The sequence below is a fragment of the Jaculus jaculus genome, chromosome 19 (genome assembly GCF_020740685.1).
Source record: "Jaculus jaculus isolate mJacJac1 chromosome 19, mJacJac1.mat.Y.cur, whole genome shotgun sequence".
In the NCBI taxonomy this organism is placed as follows: domain Eukaryota; kingdom Metazoa; phylum Chordata; class Mammalia; order Rodentia; family Dipodidae; genus Jaculus; species Jaculus jaculus.
Genome location: NC_059120.1, coordinates 19,974,669 through 19,998,444, shown reverse-complemented (window position 1 = coordinate 19,998,444; position 23,776 = coordinate 19,974,669). Strand labels below are relative to the sequence as shown.

The 23,776-nt window shown below is 37.7% G+C and overlaps 1 protein-coding gene across 2 annotated transcripts in view; it reads left to right on the top strand.

The window, feature by feature from the left end:
- Positions 1-23,776, top strand: part of Hfm1 (helicase for meiosis 1) — a 90,549-nt gene that overhangs the window by 27,858 nt on the left and 38,915 nt on the right. For both annotated transcript variants that reach the window (XM_045138669.1, XM_045138670.1), the window contains exons 19-28: positions 7,448-7,525; positions 13,698-13,789; positions 15,471-15,577; positions 15,666-15,713; positions 18,896-18,993; positions 19,079-19,210; positions 20,882-20,967; positions 21,183-21,266; positions 21,565-21,722; positions 23,541-23,644. In XM_045138669.1, the coding sequence (XP_044994604.1) occupies positions 7,448-7,525; positions 13,698-13,789; positions 15,471-15,577; positions 15,666-15,713; positions 18,896-18,993; positions 19,079-19,210; positions 20,882-20,967; positions 21,183-21,266; positions 21,565-21,722; positions 23,541-23,644 (987 nt within the window). The remainder of the gene's footprint in view (positions 1-7,447; positions 7,526-13,697; positions 13,790-15,470; positions 15,578-15,665; positions 15,714-18,895; positions 18,994-19,078; positions 19,211-20,881; positions 20,968-21,182; positions 21,267-21,564; positions 21,723-23,540; positions 23,645-23,776) is intronic.

The window sequence follows — 23,776 nt, the reverse complement described above, 5'->3', positions numbered from 1 at the left end:
GGCGCAAGAGTCTGTAGTTTGATTACAGTGACTGAGACCCTGGGCCAATTCTCTCCCCCACTTCTCTCTAGAAAAATAATAATAATTTTCAAAAGAATAATATGTTGCTGGGTGTGATTGTCATGCCTGTAATCCCAGCACTTGGGAGGCAGAGGCAGGAGAATTGCCATGTTTGTTCTACATAGTTAACTCCAGGCCATCCTAAATACATAAGTAAATAAGTAAAGGGTTGGAACAAGGAGGTAGGTAATCACTTATATTCATATTGGTATTGTTGAATATCAAATTTTATAAAATACCTATCCTCTTGATTAATGTTATAATTGAATTTTTAAAATGAAAGCACAAATACTGATGTAATGATAAAATACACATAAGAAATCAGATAGCCCAAGGGATATCTTGCTATGTTCTGATAATTGTAATGTTTTATATTTTTGTTAAATTAGTACAATCACCATTCATATTTGCCTTATCTTCAGTTATTATGTAGGTAAGTTTTACTGACCTGGAAGAATAGCTAAGTTATAAGTAAATACAAGGTTTTGGTATCATAGAGGAGAGAAAAGTATCATTTTTGTTACCAATTTCAAGGTTCATGGTTGATACCCCATAACAAAAATAGAATAAGAAGAGATAAACAGCAAATTGTGTGTAATCAAAGTTTTACATATCATGAGAGCTTTTGGAAATGAAGACCCAAAGACCCAGGAAAAACTGTTTTTAATGAGTTTGATGGAACCAGAAGGATATGGTTAATGTTAATTAATTGGAGGAACTTAGCATGGTCTGTTTATTCAGACTTTTCTTGGCTTCCCTAGGTAGCATTCTTTCCCTCTGGAAAGAGGCCTTTATGGATGGCTTTCAGGCAGATTAGGTAGGTCAGAGGATGCTCTGTTATCCATACTGAAAGGCAGGGAAGGTCAGATATCCTTGCTTCTGAGGCCTTCTGTTGCTCAGGTCAGAGTATTTTGGGCTAGTATTTTCTGAGACCTGGTTATTCTTGGAGGTCAGTGAAACTTGATTATGCCTTTTCAATCAATTTTCTCTAATAACTCCCCAGTCACTCTTATAATAAAATGCAAGTTTTCACTGGAACCTACAAAACCCTACATAAGATGGTACTTTCCTGCCTATTTCTGACTTCACCTCTTATCACTCTCCTGCTCTTTTATTTTGCTCTCTCCTAATTGGCCCTTTTATTTTATTATTAGTTATACTGAGTGTTACCACTCAGGTCCTTTGCACTGTGTGTTCCTTATTCTTGGAAATACCTCTCAAGAATATCACACAGGCTGCACCTTCATTTCATTCAGATCTCTATTCAAACATCCACTCCTCACAGAGATCTTTCTGTGCTTTTTATTTAAGTTCACCTTCACTGAGAACAAGACAAAATGACCTTCGTATGTTGTTATTGTTGTCCCTATTCTTGGGAAAGGTGATGCCTTTATTTTAAAATTAGGTTATATCTTTATATCATAAATTATATAGCTATATCAGAAGTAAATATAAACTCTTAAGTTTATAGTTTAAAATTACTTTAGGGGCTGGAGAGAGAGTGTTATAGTCCGGTTTGCATTGCTGGCAGAAATCACCCAACCAAGAGCAGCTTGTGGGGGAAAAAAAGGTTTATTTTGGCTTGCAGACTCCAGGGGAAGCTCCATCATGGCAGGGAAAAATGATGGCATGAGTAGAGCGTGGACATCAACCTCCTGGCCAATAACAGATGAACCACAACAACAGGAGAGTGTGCCAAACGCTGACCAGGGGAAACTGGCTATAATACCCATAAGTCTACCCCTGTGGTGGTTTGATTCAGGTGTCCCCCATAAACTTAGGTGTTCTGACTGCTAGATTCCCAGCTGATGGAGATTTGGGAATTAACACCTCCTGGAGGGAGTGCATTGTTGGGGGCAGGCTTATGGTTGTTATAGCCAGTTTCCCCATCAGACAATGTTCTCACTTGGATCCCATAGAAGATACCTAACACTGCAGTGGCAATGGCCATACTGACCTGTCAACCGACTACCTGGTATGTGCATCAAGGGACCAACAGCAGAGAACTACTTACTGTTCCAGCTTCAGCTCAGCTCAGTCTCCAGTATTGACACACCCTATTCCAATGCCATCTGCTAATTCATCTGTCTGGACCTGCCATCCATCGATCCCTGAGCATTCAGACCGGGTTCTGCCCTCCGTTTCTATGGCTGCTGTGGTCCCTTACCTCACTCACGCAGCTCAGCTCAACCCTGAGACCAACCCTATGACTGACTATGGCCTGACTTTCATGGCTTCATCTTCAGCAGTCCTCCCTCTGCAGAAACTCTCTTTGCAACCCCATCAGCTTCCTAGCTTCTACCTCTCTTCTGGGCTTTGTAATTCCTTGAACTCTGCTGTGGTCTCTAACTCTTTAGACATCTTATAACCATGCCCCCCCCACACACAGAATCTTACTGTGATATATAATGTGAGATCCCAGAGTTCATATTAGTAACAAAGACAGGAATAAATGAGCCTTGGCCTGGCTATCAAGAAAATCAGGACTACATGGTAAATTGTTGCCAACAAAATTGATGTACCTTTTGAGTTTATTGATACTTAAACTCTGACACTGTGGAAAGACAAACATGGGCACCAATGTTTCTGATCAACACACCCATGACAAAAGTATGATAGCACAAAATGATATCAGCTGATAGTGGGGTTTGGAAGACACCTCCAGAGGGGTATCAGGTTCTTAAGTCCCAGCACAAAGAATTGCACATAGATATACAGATAGTAGCAAGAAAAGTGAGATTAAGAAAGGATACACTTTCAAGGGAGGAAGCAGGGCAGAGCAAGCGGAAGATTTAGCAGAACGATGACCGTTGCTCAAGTTGGAACTTTTAGCATGGGCTTCTTGTCTTGTTTTCATAGTAGGACCTGTGCATGTCGTTGCATGTAGTTCTACACACAACTTCATGTGCTGCGTGTCTCATTAGCATCTTAAATCTCCACTCAAGTGTGCGTATTTTGGTATTATAATGAGCTGTAGATTACTTTTGCATACTCTGGAGTGCCTTTACGCCTGCACAGGTATAAAGGTTTTAGTTGGTTTCAATCAGAGGAAGGGGGGCACCTTCTTTGCCATGTTTTAAAGATTAATTGTTATTTATTTATTAGAGACAGAAAGAGTGAGAGAAAGAGTGAGTGAGAATAAGTGCACTAGGCCAACTAGGCACTGAAAACCAACTCCAGACCCGTGCGCCACCATGTGCATCTGGCTTATGTGGGACCTGAAGAATTGAACCTGGCTCCTTGGGCTTTCCAGGCAGGTGCCTTAATCACTGACCCATCTCTCCAGCCCCCAATTTGCTTTTAAAGTTTATTTTGGGCTGGGGAGGTTGCTTAGTGGTTAGGGCACTTGCCTGCGAACCCAGGCTTGATTCCCCAGTGTGCCCATATGGGCCAGATGCACAAGGTGGTGCATGCATCTGGGGTTAGTTTGCAGTGGTTGGAAGACCTGATGAACCCATTCTCTCTCCAAATAAATAAATATGTAATAAAGTATTTTTATTTACTTATTTCAGAGAGTGGGAGGGCACACTATTGCAAATGAACTCCAGACACATATCCCACTTTATGCATCTGTCCTTACATGGGTGCTGGGGAATTTAACAGGAGTCCTTAGGCTTTGCAGGCAAGTGCCTTAGCTGCTGAGCCATCTTTCCAGCCTAATTTGTTGGTTTTTTCTAATTGCTAATTTTGCAAGGTTTTGCACAAGGCTTTTCACATCTCATTTCTACCCTATTCTCCTGTTCCAAAAGTGTAAATAGTTTTATAAAAATTATATCCAAACTAACCTAACCAGTCATTCCTGTATGTCACTATTCAGGCAATTGCTTAAACCTGTTTTAGATGATGCTTTTAGTATTTACTGCAATAACTCAGAACAGGTCACCATTTCTCCCCAGGAGAAACCTCAAAACAGGACACAATACTAATTCATGCTCACTAACTGGCAGAGACCAGTAGGCCACATATAATTGTTGCCTGCCAGTGGCTGTCACTTCTCACTCTGACCCATGCTGCAGCTCTGGCATGAGCAGAGTAAGGAGCACAATCTGCGCCCCCCCCCCCCAGTAGAATTGTAGCTATAAAAGCAGTCATTACCAGTGTTTCTTAAGGAAATTCTTCAAGCACCAGCACCACTGCTTAGGCAACCTGAGAGCTTAGCACATCTGCTCATGTGAAGTTAGTATGTTACTCATGGTTCAGCATATGCTGTATGCTGAGCACTATTCTTTAGGTTTGTAGCAGTGGATGAAACAAGTTTCTTTTGTGGATCTTGTATTTGAGTGAAGAAAACAAGCAGTACACAAACCAGAATGTTCTAGGTATTAAAAGATACTACAAAGAAAACTAAAATTGAGAAAGGATGTAAAGAAATGTAGGTCTTTAAAAATATTTATTTTTATTTATTTGTTTATTTTATTTACTTATTTAGAGAGAGGAATGGAGGGAGGAATGGGTACACCAGAGCCTCTAGCCACTGCAAACAAACTCCAGATGCATGCACCACCATGTACATCTAGCTTACATGGATACTGGGGAAATAAACCTGGGTCCTTAGGCTTTGCAGGCAAGTCCTTAACTGCTAAGCCATCTGTGGTGCTTTGATTCAGGTGTCCACGATAAACTTAGGTGTTCTGAATGCAAGGTTCACAGCTGATGGAGACTTGGGAATTAATGCTTCCTAGAGGCATTGTATTTTGGGGGGTGAGCTTGTGGGTGTTATAGCCAGTTTCCCCTTGCCAGTGTGTGGCACACTCTCCTATTGCTGTGGTTCATCTGTTGATGTCCACCTTCTGTTCATGCCATCATTTTCCCCTGCCATGATGGAGCTTCCCCTCGAGTCTGTAAACCAAAATAAGCCTTTTTTTTCCCCACAAGCTAGCCTTGGTCAGGTGATTTAGCCAGCAATGCAAACCGGACTGCAACAGTAATGTTGGTACCAGGAGTGGTGTCACTTGCTGCTAGACACCTGACTGTGTGGCTTTGGCCTTTGGAGCTGATTTTCAAGAGGAATGTGGATGAATTTGAAACCTTGGCCTAAGAGACACCTTGCAGTGCTCTAAGTACAGCTTGATAGATTATTCTGGTCAAGACATGAATGCACTAAGAACTTTGGACTATGAGGTTTGGTTTATGAGGGTAAGAAAGAGCTTTGCTTGGACAGGGCTAGCTGTTTGTGTGAGAAGCTTGCTGTTATGCCTGTGTCCTGAGAAGTTGTGCATGGTTGATTTGCATAGAAATGAACTGGTGTAAGCAGAGAGATATGGCACAGAAAAAATGAAATCTTTGGGTGAACTGCTCCCTGTCCAGCTGCAGTTGAGAGATTAAAACCTTTGAGACAGGGCCAGCTGACCTGCACTGGGGCAACAGGAAGAATGTACACTCTTTGGAAGGGGCCCGAGTGCTCAAGGAATGTCCTGTTCTTCAAGGTCTGCTTTATCCCTCCCTGGATTAACAAATAGGCACCCTACCTGGTATTGTGGAGTATAAGAAGTACACAAAAGAGAGGGTCATTGAGTTTGCAACATGGTCTTGTGTTTTGGAAATGGCCATGGGCAGTGTGAAGCAGGTTTGCTGAATACTTGCATGGAGACCTGATGGAACCGTGAGTATGGACTATGGGTTGCAGTGGAGAACCAGTGGAGATGCTGGGACCACGAGATGGCTGCCAAGGAGAGCTGCCAGCCCCAGATGGAGTTTTCCAGGACTGTGAGTAGCCTAACTGGAGGGGCAGAATAGAAACTCCAGAGACTTGTTGCTGGTTAGAATTATCAGACTTGGGGATTTGACACTGAGTAGAGTTGTTGGACTTGGAGCTACAGAATTTAATGTTTGCCCTGTTTAAATCTTGTATTGGTTGAATATTTCTTTGCTATGCCCATCTTGTGCTGTATGAGCATTATTCTGTGTCGTCATGGGTTTGGGTTTTGTTTTTTTTTTTTGTTTTTTTTTTTTGGTATTATGGCTCAGTTAAAACACCTTGGATTATGGGGATGTTTGAACATCATTAGGATTGATAAAAACTATGAGGACTTTTAAAGTTGTACTGAATGCATTGTATATCATGTATGGATATCAGTTTGTGGGGGTCAGGGCCAGAATGTGGTGGTTTGAGTTAGGTGTCCCCATAAACTTAGGTGTTATGAATGTTAGGATCCCAGCTATTGTAGATTTGGGAATTAACGCTTCCCGGAGACAGTGTATTGTGTGTTGTAGTCAGGTTTGCATTGCTGGTAGAAATCACCCAACCAAGAGCAGCTTGTGGGAAAAAAAGTTTATTTTGGCTTATAGGCTCGACAGGGAAGCTCCATGATGGCAGGGAAAACGATGGCATGAGCAGAGGGTGGATATCACCCCTGGCCCACATAAGGTGGACAACAGGAACAGGAGAGTGTGCCAAACACTGGCATGGGGAAACTGGCTATAACACCCATAAGCCTGCTCCCAACAATACACTGCCTCCAGGAGGCGTTAATTCCCAAATCTCCATCAGCTAGGAATCTAGCATTCAGAACACCTAAGTTTATGGGGGACACCTCAATCAAACCATCACATTCTACCCCTGGCCCCCATAAACTGATAACCATCCATGATATAAAATGCAACACATTTATCCAACTTTAAAAGTCCTCCTAGTTTTTATCAATTCCAATGATACTCATACATCCCCATAGTCCAAGATCTCCCTTTTGTGACCTTGGGTTACAGGGACTGGCTTGTAATTCATCATAGACTCTTTACTACCTAAGGGATCTAACTCCCAAATATGATTTGTGAGCATCCAATGATATCCTAGCATTCCAGTTTACTTGGATAAATGTATAGGGCCATACTTTTTACTCTTAAGAATTAATATTATTCTGTGCCCAGTGGGTACAGCCAGATAGGGCTGCTTATGTATCCACCAAAATTCTCAAAATGAGTCAAGTGCTGCTTGTAAAATGGAATCTCAGGGCAAGGTACAGTCTGAAAAATCACTATTTCGGGCTGGGCTCAGCAATTAAAAACACCTGCTTAGGGAAAAAAAAAAAAAGGACCATTTTACACAATATGGAGCAATGTAAGTCAGAGCACAGCCTTGATTGCCTTGATTAAAGTTTAAAGAAAAGAAAACCATAGCATTGCTATGGAGACCATATAGTAAAGCAATTTCTTGGTTACTTACTGTGTTTTTGAGAAATATGGTAATACTTGTAGTGCTAAATGCCATGGAACATTCTAATTGGTTTTTATACTTTTGAGTTTTTCCTATTTAAGTAGTGATTCAGTTCTTCTAGAACAATTGTACTATGGGATACCACTTTAACATATTTAATAATAAATTCTATTTTATGTATTTTGGCATTCTTATTTTCTAATCTTTTAAATTATGTTTTCTATAATTGAACAGAATTATGTTTGAAGAATCTGAATGATTTATCATCTGTAGACTTGATAAAGATGGATGATACTCATTTTAAACCAACAGGTATTTTTCCTACAGTGCTAAATATAACAATTGTTTACCTAAGACTAAAAATTTGGGGCTGGAGAGATGGTTCTGTGGTTAAAAGCACTTGCTTGTAAAGCCTGATGGCCTGGGTTCATTTCTCTAATTCCCATGTAAAGCAGATGCACAAAGGGGCACATGCACCTTGAGTCCATTTACAATAGCAAGAGGCCCTCCCATTAGCCCTCCCTCCCTCTGTGTCTGTCTCTTGCTGCTTGAAAATAAATAAATACAAATATTTTAAAAGACTAAAAATTGTTTCTACCAAAGTTTAGATGATGGTAAAATTAAATTAATTGTCATCTTTATTTTCAATATTATTAAGTTGTATTACATTAGTTCTACATATGAAGTTATGCACACACAGAATTTGACACACAGAATTTGTCTTCACTGATATTGGTGACTTTCAGCTAAGGACTTGAAATGTTTGGATCTTTGAGCTGTTTTACACTTGTTACAGCTAGTATAAATAACTTTTTCCATTTCTTAAATATCCAAACATTGATTACCTGAATGGTTGCTCCTATAGGGCAAAAAAAGTAACTTTTTCTTTTACCCATCCTGGATTTGTTGCCTGAGACCCCTATAGGAAAAGTGTGCAGAATTATTTATGACATGGGAACCATCACAAGGCAAAAAGACCCCAAGAAGTTGTTGAACTTGAATGTTTTAATTTCATACTTGAAGAAGAGTGGAAATTCGTATAGCCAAGATGAGCAAAGTGTAATAAACTGGGAGAAGCCGTAGGCTTGTCCATTCAGACTCCTTTCTGCATCTTTTGTCTTTCAAGAGAGGATGCAGTATAGTACAGGGAGAGCACCTGTCACGTGAGAGCTTTATGACTTGCTGTACGGGACAGTAACAGAGACCTTCTTGCAAATTCTATCCCTTCAGTTTAAAATATTCAATATGCCAAGATGCTATACTTGTTTTCTTTCTTCTGTTCCTTCCTCCTCCTGCCCTTCTCCCATCCAACATTCTCTGTCTTGGCTTAGTTTTATTTAGAATATAAGTAGAAGAAGGAAAGATGTTTAAAAGTTTTGAGGTTTTTAGAATTAGAAGATTTCAGATGAAAATAATGACTTCATTATTCTATTTAATCACTGTAAGAAAAGGGTACTGTATTATATATCCTGTTGATCTTACTGGGCTGTAGTGATAAATCTAATCAATTAGGATAATGAATGTAAAATGATTTAATGCAATAGGAGTTGTGGCTTGTTTATCCAAGCCTGGGAAAATATATTTTTACTTGCCAGTTATGCTCATTCACATTTTGGCCAAGCCCAAGATAAAAACAGTTCATACCTTTGGATTCTTGTTCATACCTTAGTCATTCTCCATCTAGGTAGTCATTAAACACCAAAAAGATGATCAGTCTTAGAGCTGAAATATGCCATATCATATATTAATATTTCTTTTTGTTGTTCTTTTGGTTTGTTTGTTTTCTGAGGTAGGGTCTCCCTGTGGCCCAGGCTGACCTGGAACTCACTCTGCCTCTTACTTACAGTCATCCTCCTACCTCTGCCTCCTGAGCACTGGGACTAAAGACATATACCACGCCTGGCTAGCGTAATGTTTTCTTAAAGTTTGAATTAACTATTTTGGTCAAATCAACCTGGTATGATATTATATTTAAAATGTTATTAATTCAGTACTTACTCATTACTAGGACAAACTTCCAGACCAGAACAACTTAAATAAGAAAAAGGGTTTATTGTTGCTTACAGTTTCAGGGGTATACTCCGTCATGGCATGGAAGGCACAGCGGCAGCTGCTGGCACACTGCATCCATAGTCAGGAAGCAGAGGGCAAACCTCAAGTCTCCCCTCTCCCCAAGCCTAACCCCCCCCCCACCGCCAACCCTCTTCCTCTAACAAGGCTCCACCCCTTAAAGTTTCCATAACCTTCCAGATTAGCACCACCAGCCAGGGATGAAGAGTTCAAACACATGAGCCTCTGGGGGATATTTCACACCCAAACCACAACACTAACCCTACCCAAACCTGTAAATCTCAATTTTTATATGTGAAATCTAGGAATTTTTGTTTTATTCTTTGGGTTTAAACTCTGCCCCAGATTAATGATTTTATTAGTTCTTTGATGCTTTATAGGAAATTCTTGCATTTCTTTTAGCTGTTTTAGAGTTTAGCTGAATGTTGTTTAATAATGATTTTGCCTGGCATTAATGGAGGTGGACATTCCTAACATACTATTTCCTATTTAATTGTTTGTGCTGTTTTTGTTTGCTTGGGTTTTTTTAGACAAGATCTGACTTTATAGTGGAGGCTAGCCCAGACTTTACTATGTTGCCCAGGTTGGCCTTAAACTCGAAGCAAGCCTCCTATCTTAGCCTCCAGAGTGCTGGGATTATAGGCATGCACCACTACACCCTGCTATATTATTTATTTTTTTGATAACTTCTTGTGTTTCATATTACTAATATTTTATCTTTTTTAGTTTATTATTTTTGTATATAAATTCTGCCTATACAGTCTAATAATTGTGCTTCATATAGATTTTGCTTTTTAGTTCATGGTTATATTATTTAATATTTAAAATTTTTAAATATTTATTTATTTGAGAGAGGAAAAACAGGAAGAGGCAGAGAGAGAGTGAGTGAGTGAGTATGGGTGTACCAGGGCCTCCTTGCCACTACAGAAGAATTCCAGACATGTGTGCCACTGAGTGAATCTGGCTTTATGTGGCTACTGGGGAACTGAACCTGAGTTGTCAGGTTTTACAAGCATGTACCTTTAGCAACTGAATCTCTCCAGTACCAAATATTTAAATATTTTAATATATTAGTTTATGTTCATACTAAAGATTTTCCTATCTTAAAAAGGGTTAACCCTTTAAAAATGAGATCTGTAAGAAGCTGAGACAGGTATTAAACAGTGTTGTTTGGAGAAGAGGAAATGGAGAAAGGGAAGGACACTGGAAGGAAGAATTTTAGCCTCAATTATAATTCTAAATACATGTGGCAAACTGATTGTGAAGTCTTCAAGATAAAGTTGTCTATCAGGGGAGTCTCTTATCTGATATGTCTACCCTAGTACCCTGCCATTCTCAGTGTCTGATTGGGAAGAGCTCATGAAAAGTGTGATTTTGGTGTAAGTTTCATGGTGATGAAGTCAGAGCACAGCAATATGGCCATCAGCCAGGGGTATTTCTTGCAGTAGAAGGTCTGAAAAGTGTGTTCTTATAGCTTCCATGATTACCTTCAAACTGTTTTGTAGCCTTTCAGTGAAATATTCTGAACGTGTTACTATGAGAATATTCATCATTTGATACAAAAGCATTGGTACACCAGGGCCTCAGCCACTGCAATTGGTGGCAAGCTATCTTTGTATTCTTCTCTTTACTTGTAAATCTTTCTCACTTTATTTGCATCTTTTTAACTTTGACTTGTGTTCTTCATGGTTTCTGGGTTACTTTTTATTATTTTATAAAGCTTCATCCTTATTAATGAACCAAGTATAAAGTCTTATTATAACTTCTCAAAAAAAACCCCTTACTTTCCTCTAGCAGAGAGATAACTTGACATTAATTTATAAATAGAAGATAGGCAGAGCATGTTTAAACATACCCCAATAGCATATTGTTGATTTTTCACATGGTTTTCTCAGAAGCTCCTTTCTTAACCCACTGCATTACCTGCATTGTGGCTGAGCGTACTCAGCAGGCTCCTTCTTGAGAAAGCACTTTGAAGGTAGCCCAGCTAGTCCTCTATATCTCTGTTTGTTATCTGTCTCTGCTTTTTGTACAGTGTATTTGCATGCCTGCAACTTTGTTGGAATGTCAAAAATACTTCCTTCATCAATAAAACTTATGGTGCACTCATAAACATTAGCCCTTTCTTTGAGATCCAGCATGCCACTTCTCTTTTCCCAGATGTTTTCTGTGTATGTTCATAAGGGCTAGAATTCTTCAGAATGTTTTAGATGGTTTATAATTGAGTCTAGTAACCTCTGAAGTGAATTCCATCTCATCAGTTCCTCATCCCTGCTGTCCTCACCCTTCTCCCAACCAACCTGCTATTCTGTTTCCAAAACAGTTTATTGTGAAACTCCAGCTGAAGTAAAGTATTGCTCAAGAATTTTCAGTGGTCCTCTGATATTATACAAACCAAATCCAAATTCTGAAGCCCTATAGATAACATTTGCAGATTCTTTGTAGTCCTCCCTAGTTTATATTCATTATTTCTTAATTTTAAAAAATGGGCAACATTTACTAAATATTAGCACCATGCTTAGGAATGTATTTTTTTAAGCTGCTTTTAATCTGATTCACAACAAAGTTTTCAGCTAGGTACTTTTCCCCACAGTATGTTAAAAACAAAAACAAAAACTGCTAAGTAACTTGCACATGGCCATCTACCTAAGTAGAGAACCAAGGATTCTAACTAGGTCAGTTGACCTGAACTTATAATCACCATCAATCCATATCCCTAATAGAAGAATTCTAAAGATAGCCTTTTTAGTTTTACCAGTTTATAAGTAAGACTTTATTCTTCCCAAGATCCAAGATTTTAATAATTTCATTTCTTCAATGCCAAGTCCTATTAGTCATATTTATTTTTAAAAATATTTATTTATTTGCAAGGGGAGGGAGGGAGGGAGGGAGAAACAGACAGACAGAGGGAGAAGTAATGAGCAAGCCAGGGTATCTTGTTGCTACAAACTTCAGATACATATATCACTTTTTACATCTGGCTTTACATGGGAGCTGAAGAAATTCAACCCAATTGGGCAGGGTTTAAAAGCAAGTGCTTTGAATCAGTGATCAATCTCCCCTGTCCCAATATATTTTAAGTTACCTTTAAAACCCTGTTCAAACTTGTTTTTCTTTACTTAAACTTTTTTTTAAATTTATTTTTATTTATTTTAGAGAGAGCAAGAGCAAGCATTGGTACACCAGGGCCTCAGCCACTGCAATCAAACTCCAGATGCTTGCGCCACCTAGTGGGCATGTGCAACCTTGTGCTTGCTTCACTTTTGTGTGTCTGGTTTATGTGGAATCTGGAGAGTCTAACATAGGTCCTTAGGCTTCACAGGCAAGCGCTTTAACCACTAAGCCATCTCCCCAGCCCTAAACTTTTTATTGAGACTTTTCATACATGAACATACATGTAATTTTATCATAATCCTTTCTTATTATCTTGATACCCTTCCCGACACCCATTCCCTTCTTTGTTCCAACTAGTCTTTTTTCTGTTTTATTGTCTCTTTCTTTCTGCCCTCCTCTGTCATCCATGTTAAAATGTTGGTGAGGGCTGGAGAGATGGCTTAGTGGTTAAGTGCTTGCCTGTGAAGCCTAAGGACCCCAGTTCAAGGCTCGGTTCCCCAGGACCCACGTTAGCCAGATGCACAAGGGGGCGCACGCATCTGGAGTTCATTTGCAGTGGCTGGAGGCCTTGGCGTGCCCATTCTCATTCCCTCCCACTTCCTCCCTCTTTCTAGTTCTGTCTGTCACTCTTAAATAAATAAATAAATGAAATAAATTTTTAAAAATGTTGGTGAGCTCAATACTGTGCAGGTCTTGTAGTAAAACGCCATTATTTTTTATCAGGCCATCTCATACTGACCATTCTCTTAGGCTTAGTTTTCCCTCTACTTAAGTTTATATGTGGACATGTACTGGATTTTGCCCTTTAACTACCTTATATATGACTATCTTTTTAGCCAACTTGTAAGTTCCAGAGAATGTGTTTTCTAAAATTTTTTGTATACCTTTTCTACCATATGTCATTATAGGCACAGACAGAATAGATGCTAAAGGAATGCTTGTTAAACTGATTTACAAGGAAAAGCAAAGGCTGGAGAGATGGCTTAGTGATTAAGGCACTTGCCTGCAAACCCACATGATCCAGGTTCAATTCCCTAGGACGCACATAAGCCAGATTCACAAAGTGGTGCATCCATCTGGAATTTGTTTCCAGTGGCTAGAGGCCCTAGGACACCATTCTCTCTCTCTCTTTTTTTCTCCTCCTTCCCTCTCTGCCTCCCTGCCTTCCTCCCTTCCTTTGTGTCTCTGCCTCTTCCAAGTAAATAAAGGTAAAATACTTAAAAAAAAAAAAAAAAGAAGAAAGAAAAGGCAAGTTATTTCAGCTAATGTGGGGAATGTTTATTTTCCACCTTTTCCACAGAAGCAGGAAGATTGATGGCTTGGTATTATATTACATTTGAGACAGTGAAGAAATTTTGTACAATCAGTGGACAAGAGACATTATCGGATTTAGTAAGTTAATTTTCAGTGGAAAATAAGTATATGATTTTAGAAATTATAAAATACAGAATAACATTAGAGACAACTGATTTGTGTATCTCATATGAGTTAAAAAAAATAATGAGAAGACAAGACGATATTTCTAATAGTATGTCTCCCTTAACTTATCTCTGATCATGGCAGAGAATATTACTTCTTAGAATATATCATATTTTCAGTTGTATTTGTTACCAAAGCTGAGAAAATTTATATGCATTCCAAAATAGATATGGCAAATATCTTACAACTTATTTGTTGATGCTGCTTATCTCCTCAGTGCTTGTCTAATGAAATGTGAGAAACATACCAGGACACAGTGTGCATGATATAATAGGAACATCTGCCATGAGTGAGTGGCAGTGTGTTACAACATGGCAGCGTGATGCTGTGGTGCCCTGTACCTGCCACATCACCCCGTATCATTTATATCAGTACAGCAGTAATAACAGAAGTAGAATAATATTGGTGATCACTCATGAAAATTGAGCTGTTTGTGAAGAAAACAATTAATCACAGGTTGCACTAAAAACTCAGCAATGGGATAACATCACAGCTACAGTAATGAACAGAACATAAGAATATTATTTGTACATAGGGAACTGTATTGCCCCTTTCTCTCTTTGCTAAGTAAAGGAGTATGACACAAGAGATCTGTAAAAGAAGATATTTATTCTCAAATTTAAGCCATTCATTTTTATTTTAAAGATCTGTTGGTTACTATATTAAGATTCTTATACTAAAGATGGCACAATAGAAGTCTAGTTATTGTTAAAGAGTCACACGAGCAATATTTGATGAAAAGTAAAGGTTTGTATTTCATGTAAATACCCAATATTCATGCTAACTCATCTGATCTTCAGTTCAGCAAGTGTGTAAAAAATCTATAACAAGTGATAGTTCCACCTTACAGGCATGAGTAAACAAAGCACAAAGCTTTATTCATTGGGCAGAGCCTGCCTTGTAAAATCCATATTTCTCAGGAGCTAAAGTATTCTTTCCATCACTAAATAATTGGGATAATGATTTGCAACTTATAGAACAATGAATAGCAGCTGCAGCAGTAGCAGCAAGTAATAATAAGAGCAACATTTATTGAGTGCCCACCACTGCACTGAATATTGTAAATTTTATCTTGTTCATCTTTATTGTCTTATGAATATAATTTGAATGCCTAATCACATTATATACCAAAGCTTCTGGTTTTCAGTATTCATTAGTGAGTGAATTCTTAAAGAAGAAAAAATGCAAAAAGAGAGAGAGAGAGAAGAGGAAGAAAAAGCAGGGGTGGAGAAGTGGCTTAATGGTTTAATGGTTAAGGTGCTTGCAAAATCAAAAGAGCCCAGGTTCAATCCCCCAGGCCTCACGTAAGCCAAATGCACAAGGTAGCACATGTGTCTGGAGTTCTTTTGCAGTAGCTGGAGGCCCTGGCATGCGCATTCTCTCTCTCAGTCTGCCTCTCTTCCTCTCAAATAAATAACAATCTAAAAAATTTAAAAGGAGGCAAAATGTATAAAGTAGATTTTAAATTCTAATATGCTAATTAATAAACTATGATGACCCTAGACAGCATAACAATAAGTAAATTCAGAGAAAGAGGATGAGAAAAAAAGTAAAATTGTGTTATATTAAATGAACAAATGCTTAAATTTTATAGGTTTCAATGATAGCTAGCTGCAATGAATTTCTAGATGTACAGTTAAGAATAAATGAAAAGAAAACGTTGAACACTTTGAACAAGGATCCAAACCAGATAACTATCAGGTACAGAAATGCATATGTTTTTAAATAATTTTGATAGGTTTATTTATTAAAATAAATTAAGAGTTTTGACATGTGTTTCTGTTTACAGATTTCCAATGGAAGGTAGAATAAAAACAAGAGAAATGAAAGTAAACTGGTAATGATAATTGACTTTTAAATATACTGCATACTGGTTCATGATTCATATTTATAAAGGGTTTTTTTTTTTTCTAACACAGCCCCTGTATATAGCCCTAAGTGGCCTCAAACTCACAATCTTCCTACTTTAGCCTCTCAAGTATTAGGATTATTGCTGTGTCACCATGTCCAGCTTGTTCTTACAGTTTAAAAATATATTTTAAATTTGTTTTTAATATAAAATGACATATTTACAGAAAAATGAGGAGTCTGGATGCTAAGTGATGTTACAATGATGTAAAGCCATGGATTCAATACCCAGCACTGCAGCAGAGAACAAGAAAGAGAGAGGAGGACGGGAAGGAAAGAGAGCTTTTACTCGAGTCATTGGTTGATAGTTATGTTCTGTGAGGCAGAGTAATAGAGCATGTTCTTGTGCTTCTCATAGAGTTCTCTCAAGTCAGCAGTAATGACAACCATGCATAAGTAGACAGTTTGGCATGGACACTGATGCCGGTAACCCCATTCCTATGGGGAGCAGACATGAGAATCACTGGGCCTCACCAGTCAGCAAGTCTGACCAGAAAATGCAACTCTGGTTTAGTGAGAGACTCTGTCTCAAGAAAGCAACACAGAAGAGTGAGAGAGGAGCACACCCAATGTTCTCTGGCCTTGGCATGCATGCTTACAGGGCATTTGCATCTACATCCATCACTCCATACACAAAAAAGAGAGGGGGTAGGGAAACAGGCACTATTGAAACATGTAACAACTTGCATAGTAGTGGGATGCTAGGAGAGAATAGAAGAAAAGCCTAAATGGAAGAATGCACATATGACCAGATTCTGCCAAGAATGGGGAGTTTATATAGAGGAGTAGTAATTGGATTAGCAAACTAAGATTATACTGTAACTTGTGGTGACTTTAACCCAGTTTATTATCACAAATAAAGTCATATACTTTTCTGCTATTCCAAGTGTTGGTTTTCAGAGAAGGTCTCAAGTCCTTTTAAGCTTTTGATTTAAATGATGCAATTTAAAGTGAAATGATTTTTTAAAATTTACTTTGATAAAACCAGTCAGGAATTTCTGCTTAGCTAGAGGAGGTCATTCTTTCAGGTCATACTTCCTGGCATCTCACTGAATTTTATCTTTAAAATATCTATAAAAAAGTCTCCTCACTATTGTAAGCAACTCACCAAGCAGAGTTTGAAGCCATGAAAACAATATTCTGTTGCTTAGCTGTGTTTCTTTAGCAATTCAAATATCTATAAAGATGTGTAGCCCAACCTGTCATTTTGCTGATGAAGTGATACTCAGGTAAGCTGTGACTTGGTCAAGTATGTTGCTATATGGGAGACAGTGAGATCAAGATCCTGGAGCTGTTATTTTGATCAATGTTTTTTCAAGTATATTCTGTTGCATCAATTATTGAATCAAATTAGATAAAGATAACATCCCACACACATCTTGAGAACCCTTTATTTAGTGCTTCTACTAACCCTGCCTTAGATTAGGAAATACATTCTTTTAATTGAGGGTTGCCACATTTAAAAGTTGATGACTTCATAATTAGTTTTATACATTTCACAATTCGGGGGCGGGAGGGAGAGAGAGAGAGGCGATATCTTTTCCTAATACAAAGCTTACATATAGGCTTTCAGTAGGTAAAGAGGCTAACTTTGCCACTTTTCTGTCCCTCTAGTATCCCTATTCATTTGCTAAATTTCATATTTGTTCACCAATACATATTAATCCTGTTGATTTTAAAGTTTTATGATTCAAGTTTTTATCCTGTTACTTCAAGATTTTTGTTCATAGCTTTAGTTGCTAGGTCTTTCCTTCTTAGCACTAACCATTTTCTTTAACTGGGATTTTCTGGAAAACTCCTAGGCCATGGTATAGAGTCCTAGATCAACCAATTGTAGATTTAGTTCATCCTAGAAAATAAACCATTTGAGTTTAAACCCATATGATTTTGTCATGGTTGAACCTAATCTTCTCTCAGTCAATCAATATATTGTCTCATTTAATCCTTACGTGACCCTGGTTTAGTCATGACTTAATTTACCTGATGGACATAGACAGACAGCCCTGCTATGGTGCTGTACCTATGAGAATGAATCCCTCTTTCCATCCCATCCCTCTCTACTGCTGCTTATGAGATGGTTACCAACAGGGAAGCATGACTCCTGAGAAGTGTCCTATTTCTTCATTAAAATGTTGCTGTTAAAAATAAATGAGCATTACTTCAAAAGTAGTCTATCCCACATCTGTGTATCCCAGACAGCTTCATTTAAAAACATTTCATCTGAGGCTGGGGATGATTCAGTTGATAAAGCACTGTTGTACATGCATTAGGACCCAAGTTCTGATTCCTACAGCCACATAAGTGCTGGATATGGTGATGCATGCCTGTAATCCCAGAACTCAGGACTGGAGATGGGCAAGCTGACTAGCAGTGAGCTATGGGTTCGGGGAGAGACCCTAGTTTAATAAATAAGGTGAAGAGCAACAGAGGAAGACATCTGATATCAACTTTTGTTCTTCACAAGTGCAATCACACATGCACAAACATGCATACATACATACACACCACACACATATGCAAAATATAAATAAATAAAATTTAAAAGCACCTCATCCAGGGTTTCATCTGTTATTCTTTTGCTAAATGACATCGAGATGTTTGAGAGAAAAAGACTGAGTGAATAAAGAAGTGTTAAACAATAGGAAGGACTGAGCTTTTCAAAAGGGCTCAAAGGGCTGGAGAGATGGCTTAGTGGTTAAGGCACTTGCCTGTGAAACCTAAGGACCCAGGTTTGATTCTCCAGGTCCCATGTAAGCCAGATGCACATGCATCTGGAGTTCCTTTGCAGTGGCTAGAGGCCCTGGCATGCCCATTCTCTCCCTCCCCCCCTCCTCTCTCTCTCTATCACACACTCACACACACACACACACACACACACACACACACACACACACACCCCTTTCTCTCATAAATAAAAATAAACTTTAAAAAGAAAGGGCTCAGAAAAACTCAACAATGACCTGTAATAATAATGAAATATATAGACTTGCATAGCATCACAGAGATCAAGGCAGAGAAATTTTATGAAGCAATGCTATACTATAGTCAGTAATTTCAAATACTGTGTAATAGTAACCTTTAAAAGGAAATAATGAAATCTTTTTTCCCCAGTCTTATTCAGGCTCAGCTAGGATGCATTCCCTTACAAGATTTTGCTTTAACTCAAGATACCTCAAAGATTTTCAGAAGTGGCTCACGAATTGCAAGATGTATGTTAAAACCTTGGTAGTTTTACAGTGGTTTTCCATTAAACTAGTATGCTAGATAGAATACTGAAAACTTTTTTTTTTTCAGGGTTATCAGATTTTGTGGCAGCTCAGGAAAAGAAGTTTCCTGTGCTATTAAACAGCTTGATCTTAGCTAAATGTTTTAGGTGTAAACTTTGGGAAAACTCCCGGCATATATCGAAACAGCTGGATAAAATTGGTAGGTGTTAAATGAAGGTAGATGGCTTACCAGTATCTGCAATTTTTATATTAGAAATATCATTCTAAGATGATCATAGATCTTTAAGTAAAAATATGTTTTGAGAGCCTAAATAAAGTGCTGTATATGTTTGAAAATCTAGCTTTGATTTGCTCTTGCTTAAATGATTACATTTTAAATAAACTAAATAGTACATGAAAAATCTGATAACACTCTTATTTTTAAAAGGTATTCTTATACTGACAATATACTTTGTTTTAGTATTATTAGTCACCATGAGATGCCATCTCTTACTACTGTGCCTAATATTTCACTATGTTCTCGATGATAAGACATAAATCTAGCAATATCAAGCCTAAGGCTTCATACATAGTAGAAAATTATGTCTTAATTTTATAAAGCATATTTTTTGTTTTCAATAATGGTAGGATATTAATGTTGATCTTCATAGAGATTCTCTAGACATAAGATTGTGCCTGATTACTGTTAATTAGAACCTTGCATAAAGTATGCACTGAAAAAAAAAACTGCAGAAGATGTCACTTTATAAGAACTGGCAACAGACATAAGGACTCTATAGCATTTTCCAATTTTTTTACCTTTGACTTTTTGACATACCTCTTAAATAACCAATATTTTAAAAAGAAATATGTGTGTTGGAGACCTTAAAAAGTGTATACTGGACGGCAGGCATGGTAACACATGCCCATAGAGCAGTCAGGAGACAGAGACAGAAGAATTAAGAGTTCAAACCTTGGCTACAAAATGAGTTCAAGACCAGCCTGGACCTCATGAGACCAAAAAGGATGTAATGTATCTTTAGGATTATCTTGTTATTTCACTGCTACTGCTGCTCCTCTTCCTTCCACCATCACCACCATCATCATCATTACTCTGGAGATCAGACCAGGGACTTGTGTATACTACGCAAATGTTGGGATACTGAACTACATCTCCAACCCCTCCTTTTTTTTTTTTTCTTTTTTTTTTTTTTCGAGATAGGATCTATATAGCTTAAGCTGGCCTTAAACTCTATGTAGATCAGGCTGGCCTAAAATTTGTGATTCTCCTGGCTCAGCTTCCAGAACCCTGGGATTATAGCTCAGTACTGTCATGCTGAGGACAAAGCCTTTGGGAGACACACTCAACATTAAGTAAACCATAGTGGTTAGATATTTGTCTGAATCTTTCAAGGTAAAGAAATTAATAAATTTCTTTCATTTTGAGGTAGTCAGGATTGATCATAGGGTCTTGCACCTGCTAGGCAAGTGCTCTGTCACTGAGCTACTTGCCCCAGCTCACAAAAGTTCTTATTAATACATTTAATTGAAGTATTATTTAAATACTTAGTATAGATTTCATTTAAAGTGGATTATTTAAAAATTGCTCTTTGAGAATGAAAATGTTTAGTAGCAGAGGCCAGCAAGTTAAAAAGGAGACATTAAAGGGAAGAGAAAGGAAGGGAGGAGGGTACTTAATAGGTTGATATTGTATATATGTAAGTACAATGATTGAGATGGGGAGGTAATATGATGGAGAATGGAATTTCAAAGGGGAAAGTGTGTGGGGGGGGAGGGAATTACCATGGGATTTTTTTTTTATAATCATGGAAAATGCTAATAAAAATTAAAAAAAATTTTTTAAAGTTGCTCTTTGATGAACTTTTCACAGGCATATCATTGTCAAATGCCATGGTAAATGCAGGTTTAACCTCCTTTAAAAAAATAGAAGATACAGATGCAAGAGAACTTGAATTGGTATGTAATATGCAATTATTAATGTTATTTGAGTTCTGTTTAAATTCTAAAGCCTAATTCTTACATTTTTATTTCTATTAGTTATTTTTACATAGTCTTCAATATTATAATTACACAGTTTGGAATGGCAAACATTATTAAAACTATTAATTCTAAAATTTTTAGTAAGAGTTTTAAGTGTTGTAGTAAGAATATAATAATATAAATGTGTTTAGATTTTAAATAGACATCCTCCTTTTGGAACCCAAATAAAAGAAGCTGTGATGTATCTGCCAAAATATGAACTTGAAGTCCAACAGGTGAATATCTTCTGTTTCTTAAACATCTCACTATCTCATCAAGAGTAAAGTTACCATAGCTAGGTGTGGTAGCACACACCTTTAATTCCAGCACTGGGGAGGCAGAGGTAGGAAGATTGCCATGAGTTTGAGGCCACCCTGAGACTACATAGTGAATTCTAGGTCAGCCTGAGCTAGAGTGAGACCCTACCTTGAAAACCCCAAAAAATTAAATAAGATAAATAAAGTTAACCAGACTCAGCTCAATGTGAGTAGCGAGGTTATTTTTTTAACTTTTTATGCCTATTCTTTTTTGAAGATTGCAAGATACACTGATATGAAGGCAGAAATATTAGTGACAATTATACTGAGAAACTTTGAACAACTACAGATAAAAAGAACAGCAGCAGATTCTCACTATACTACCTTAATCATAGGTGATGCAGATAATCAAGTTGTTTTTAAGCAAAAAATTATGTAAGTAATTATAAAATTTCTATTTGATATTGTTTGTAAGCATATACTGTAAATAAAAAACTTTACTGAGGCTGGGCGTGGTGGTGCATGTCTTTAATCCCAGCACTCGGTAGGCAGAGGCAGGAGGATCACATTGAGTTCAAGGCTAGCCTGAGACTACACAGTGAATTCCAGGTCAGCTTGGGCTAGAGTGAGACCCTACCTCGAAAAACAAAAACAAAAACTTCGCTGAAAAGATTACTATGGGATCAATTAAGTTACAGGTTCTTGAGACAATACTTGTCAATTTTTCTACTTGTCTGCTGTAGAAGGTTATTAATGTTGGATGAGTTATTTTAGATTGTTAGGCTTAGTGTTATGTTCAGATGAACAAAGTCTAAAATCTCCTTCTGTGGTCTGAAATACTTGAATAGGTCAAGTTTTATTTCACTGCCTTAGTCTAGTCATTCTGGCCTTGCTGCTGTTTGGTGGGATTGTCTACTCATTTCAGAATACAACTTGTCTCCAAATTAAAATCTGCAAAACTTCTGCAGTTCCCCCGTAGGATGCCGGCAACCAGATCAACCATGTAAAGGAGATATCCTCATTTGTGCCTAACTCTCTACTGGGTCATTTTATTTCTAAAAACCAGTATTTTCCAGATATTATTATTCTTTCTCAGTATGTCATAAGCAAAATCTTAAGGATATCAGTTTCTTTTCTTGTTAATCCTTTTTGAGTACTTAGTAGGCTCCAAGTATCAAATTATTTAACATTTGTTTGACAGGTGCAATCACCATCAACATTTTATAAAGTATAAAATTGAGAAAAAGAGATTTTAGTCATTCCTACCAATGTCATATAACTACTTAATAACACAGTCTAGATTTGAACCTAGGTATTCTGACTCCTCCAGAGCCTATGCCAACCATGTTACTATACTTCTAAGTTTAGGAATGGCAGTGACTGACTCTAAAATGGGAATTGCCTAAATGTTGCCAGAATATAGGGGGACATCTTCAAAGATCACATTGAAGGTCCCCAAAGGCATTGTACTGAATAATATAGGATATTATTTTTGGATATTTCTAGTTGCTCTCTTGGTCCTGGCATACTTTGGACATGCCATTGTATTAATCTTTCGTGTCTAAAGTACTAAATCAAATTGTGGCCCTGACTATGTGAGATTAAAGTTCAGTAATAAAGCTGGTTGTTGGTTTGTTGGTGGCATTTAGATACAGGTAGGCCTCTAATGAATCAGTGCAACATGGAAACAGCTATAGTTTAAAAACAATGGTCAAGAGGTCTGGAGAGATTGCTTAGTGGTTAAGGTGCTTGCCTACAAAGCCTAATGAGCTGGATCTGATAACCCAGTATCCATATAAAGCCAGATGCACAAAGTGGCATTTGCATCTGGAGTTTGTTTACAGTAGCTAGAGGCTCTGGTGTGTACATTCTCTCTCTCCTCTGTCTCTCTTTCTCCCTCCTCCTTCCCTCCTTGCAAATGAATTAATTAAAATATTTTTTAAAATGCTCAGGATAGCTCCATTGTGGGTATAGCAACAAATGCTTGGAATCCCAGCACTTGGAAGGTGAATTCATTCAAGGTTTCATTAAGAACATAGTGAATTTGAGGCCATCCTGGGCTACTTGAGACTCTATCTGAAACAAACCTCCTCTGATATTTACTCTTCCTCTTCAGAATTTGTTAAAGTAGTTCAGTAATCAGTTTACTACTACCTGAGATTTATCTAAGGAATAACTAGCCTTTGAAAATTACATATTTTTTATTCCATTTAGTATTTAAGTCACTTTAAATTATCCATTACTATGTTTCAGGGATTCTGTTTTGCTAAAAGCTGGGAATTGGGCTAAAAAAATTGATGTGAAGAGAGCTCTTACATCTGAAGATCTTAGCATAAATCTGATTAGTTCTGATTTTGGTAAGTTAATTGAAATAATAAAGATATGAATATAAAAATGTTGTCTACAGCCATACCACCTTGAATGTGCCCGATCTCATCTCAATGTAAAAATGTGATAGCACTTAAATTATTTTTTTTATGCTGATACAG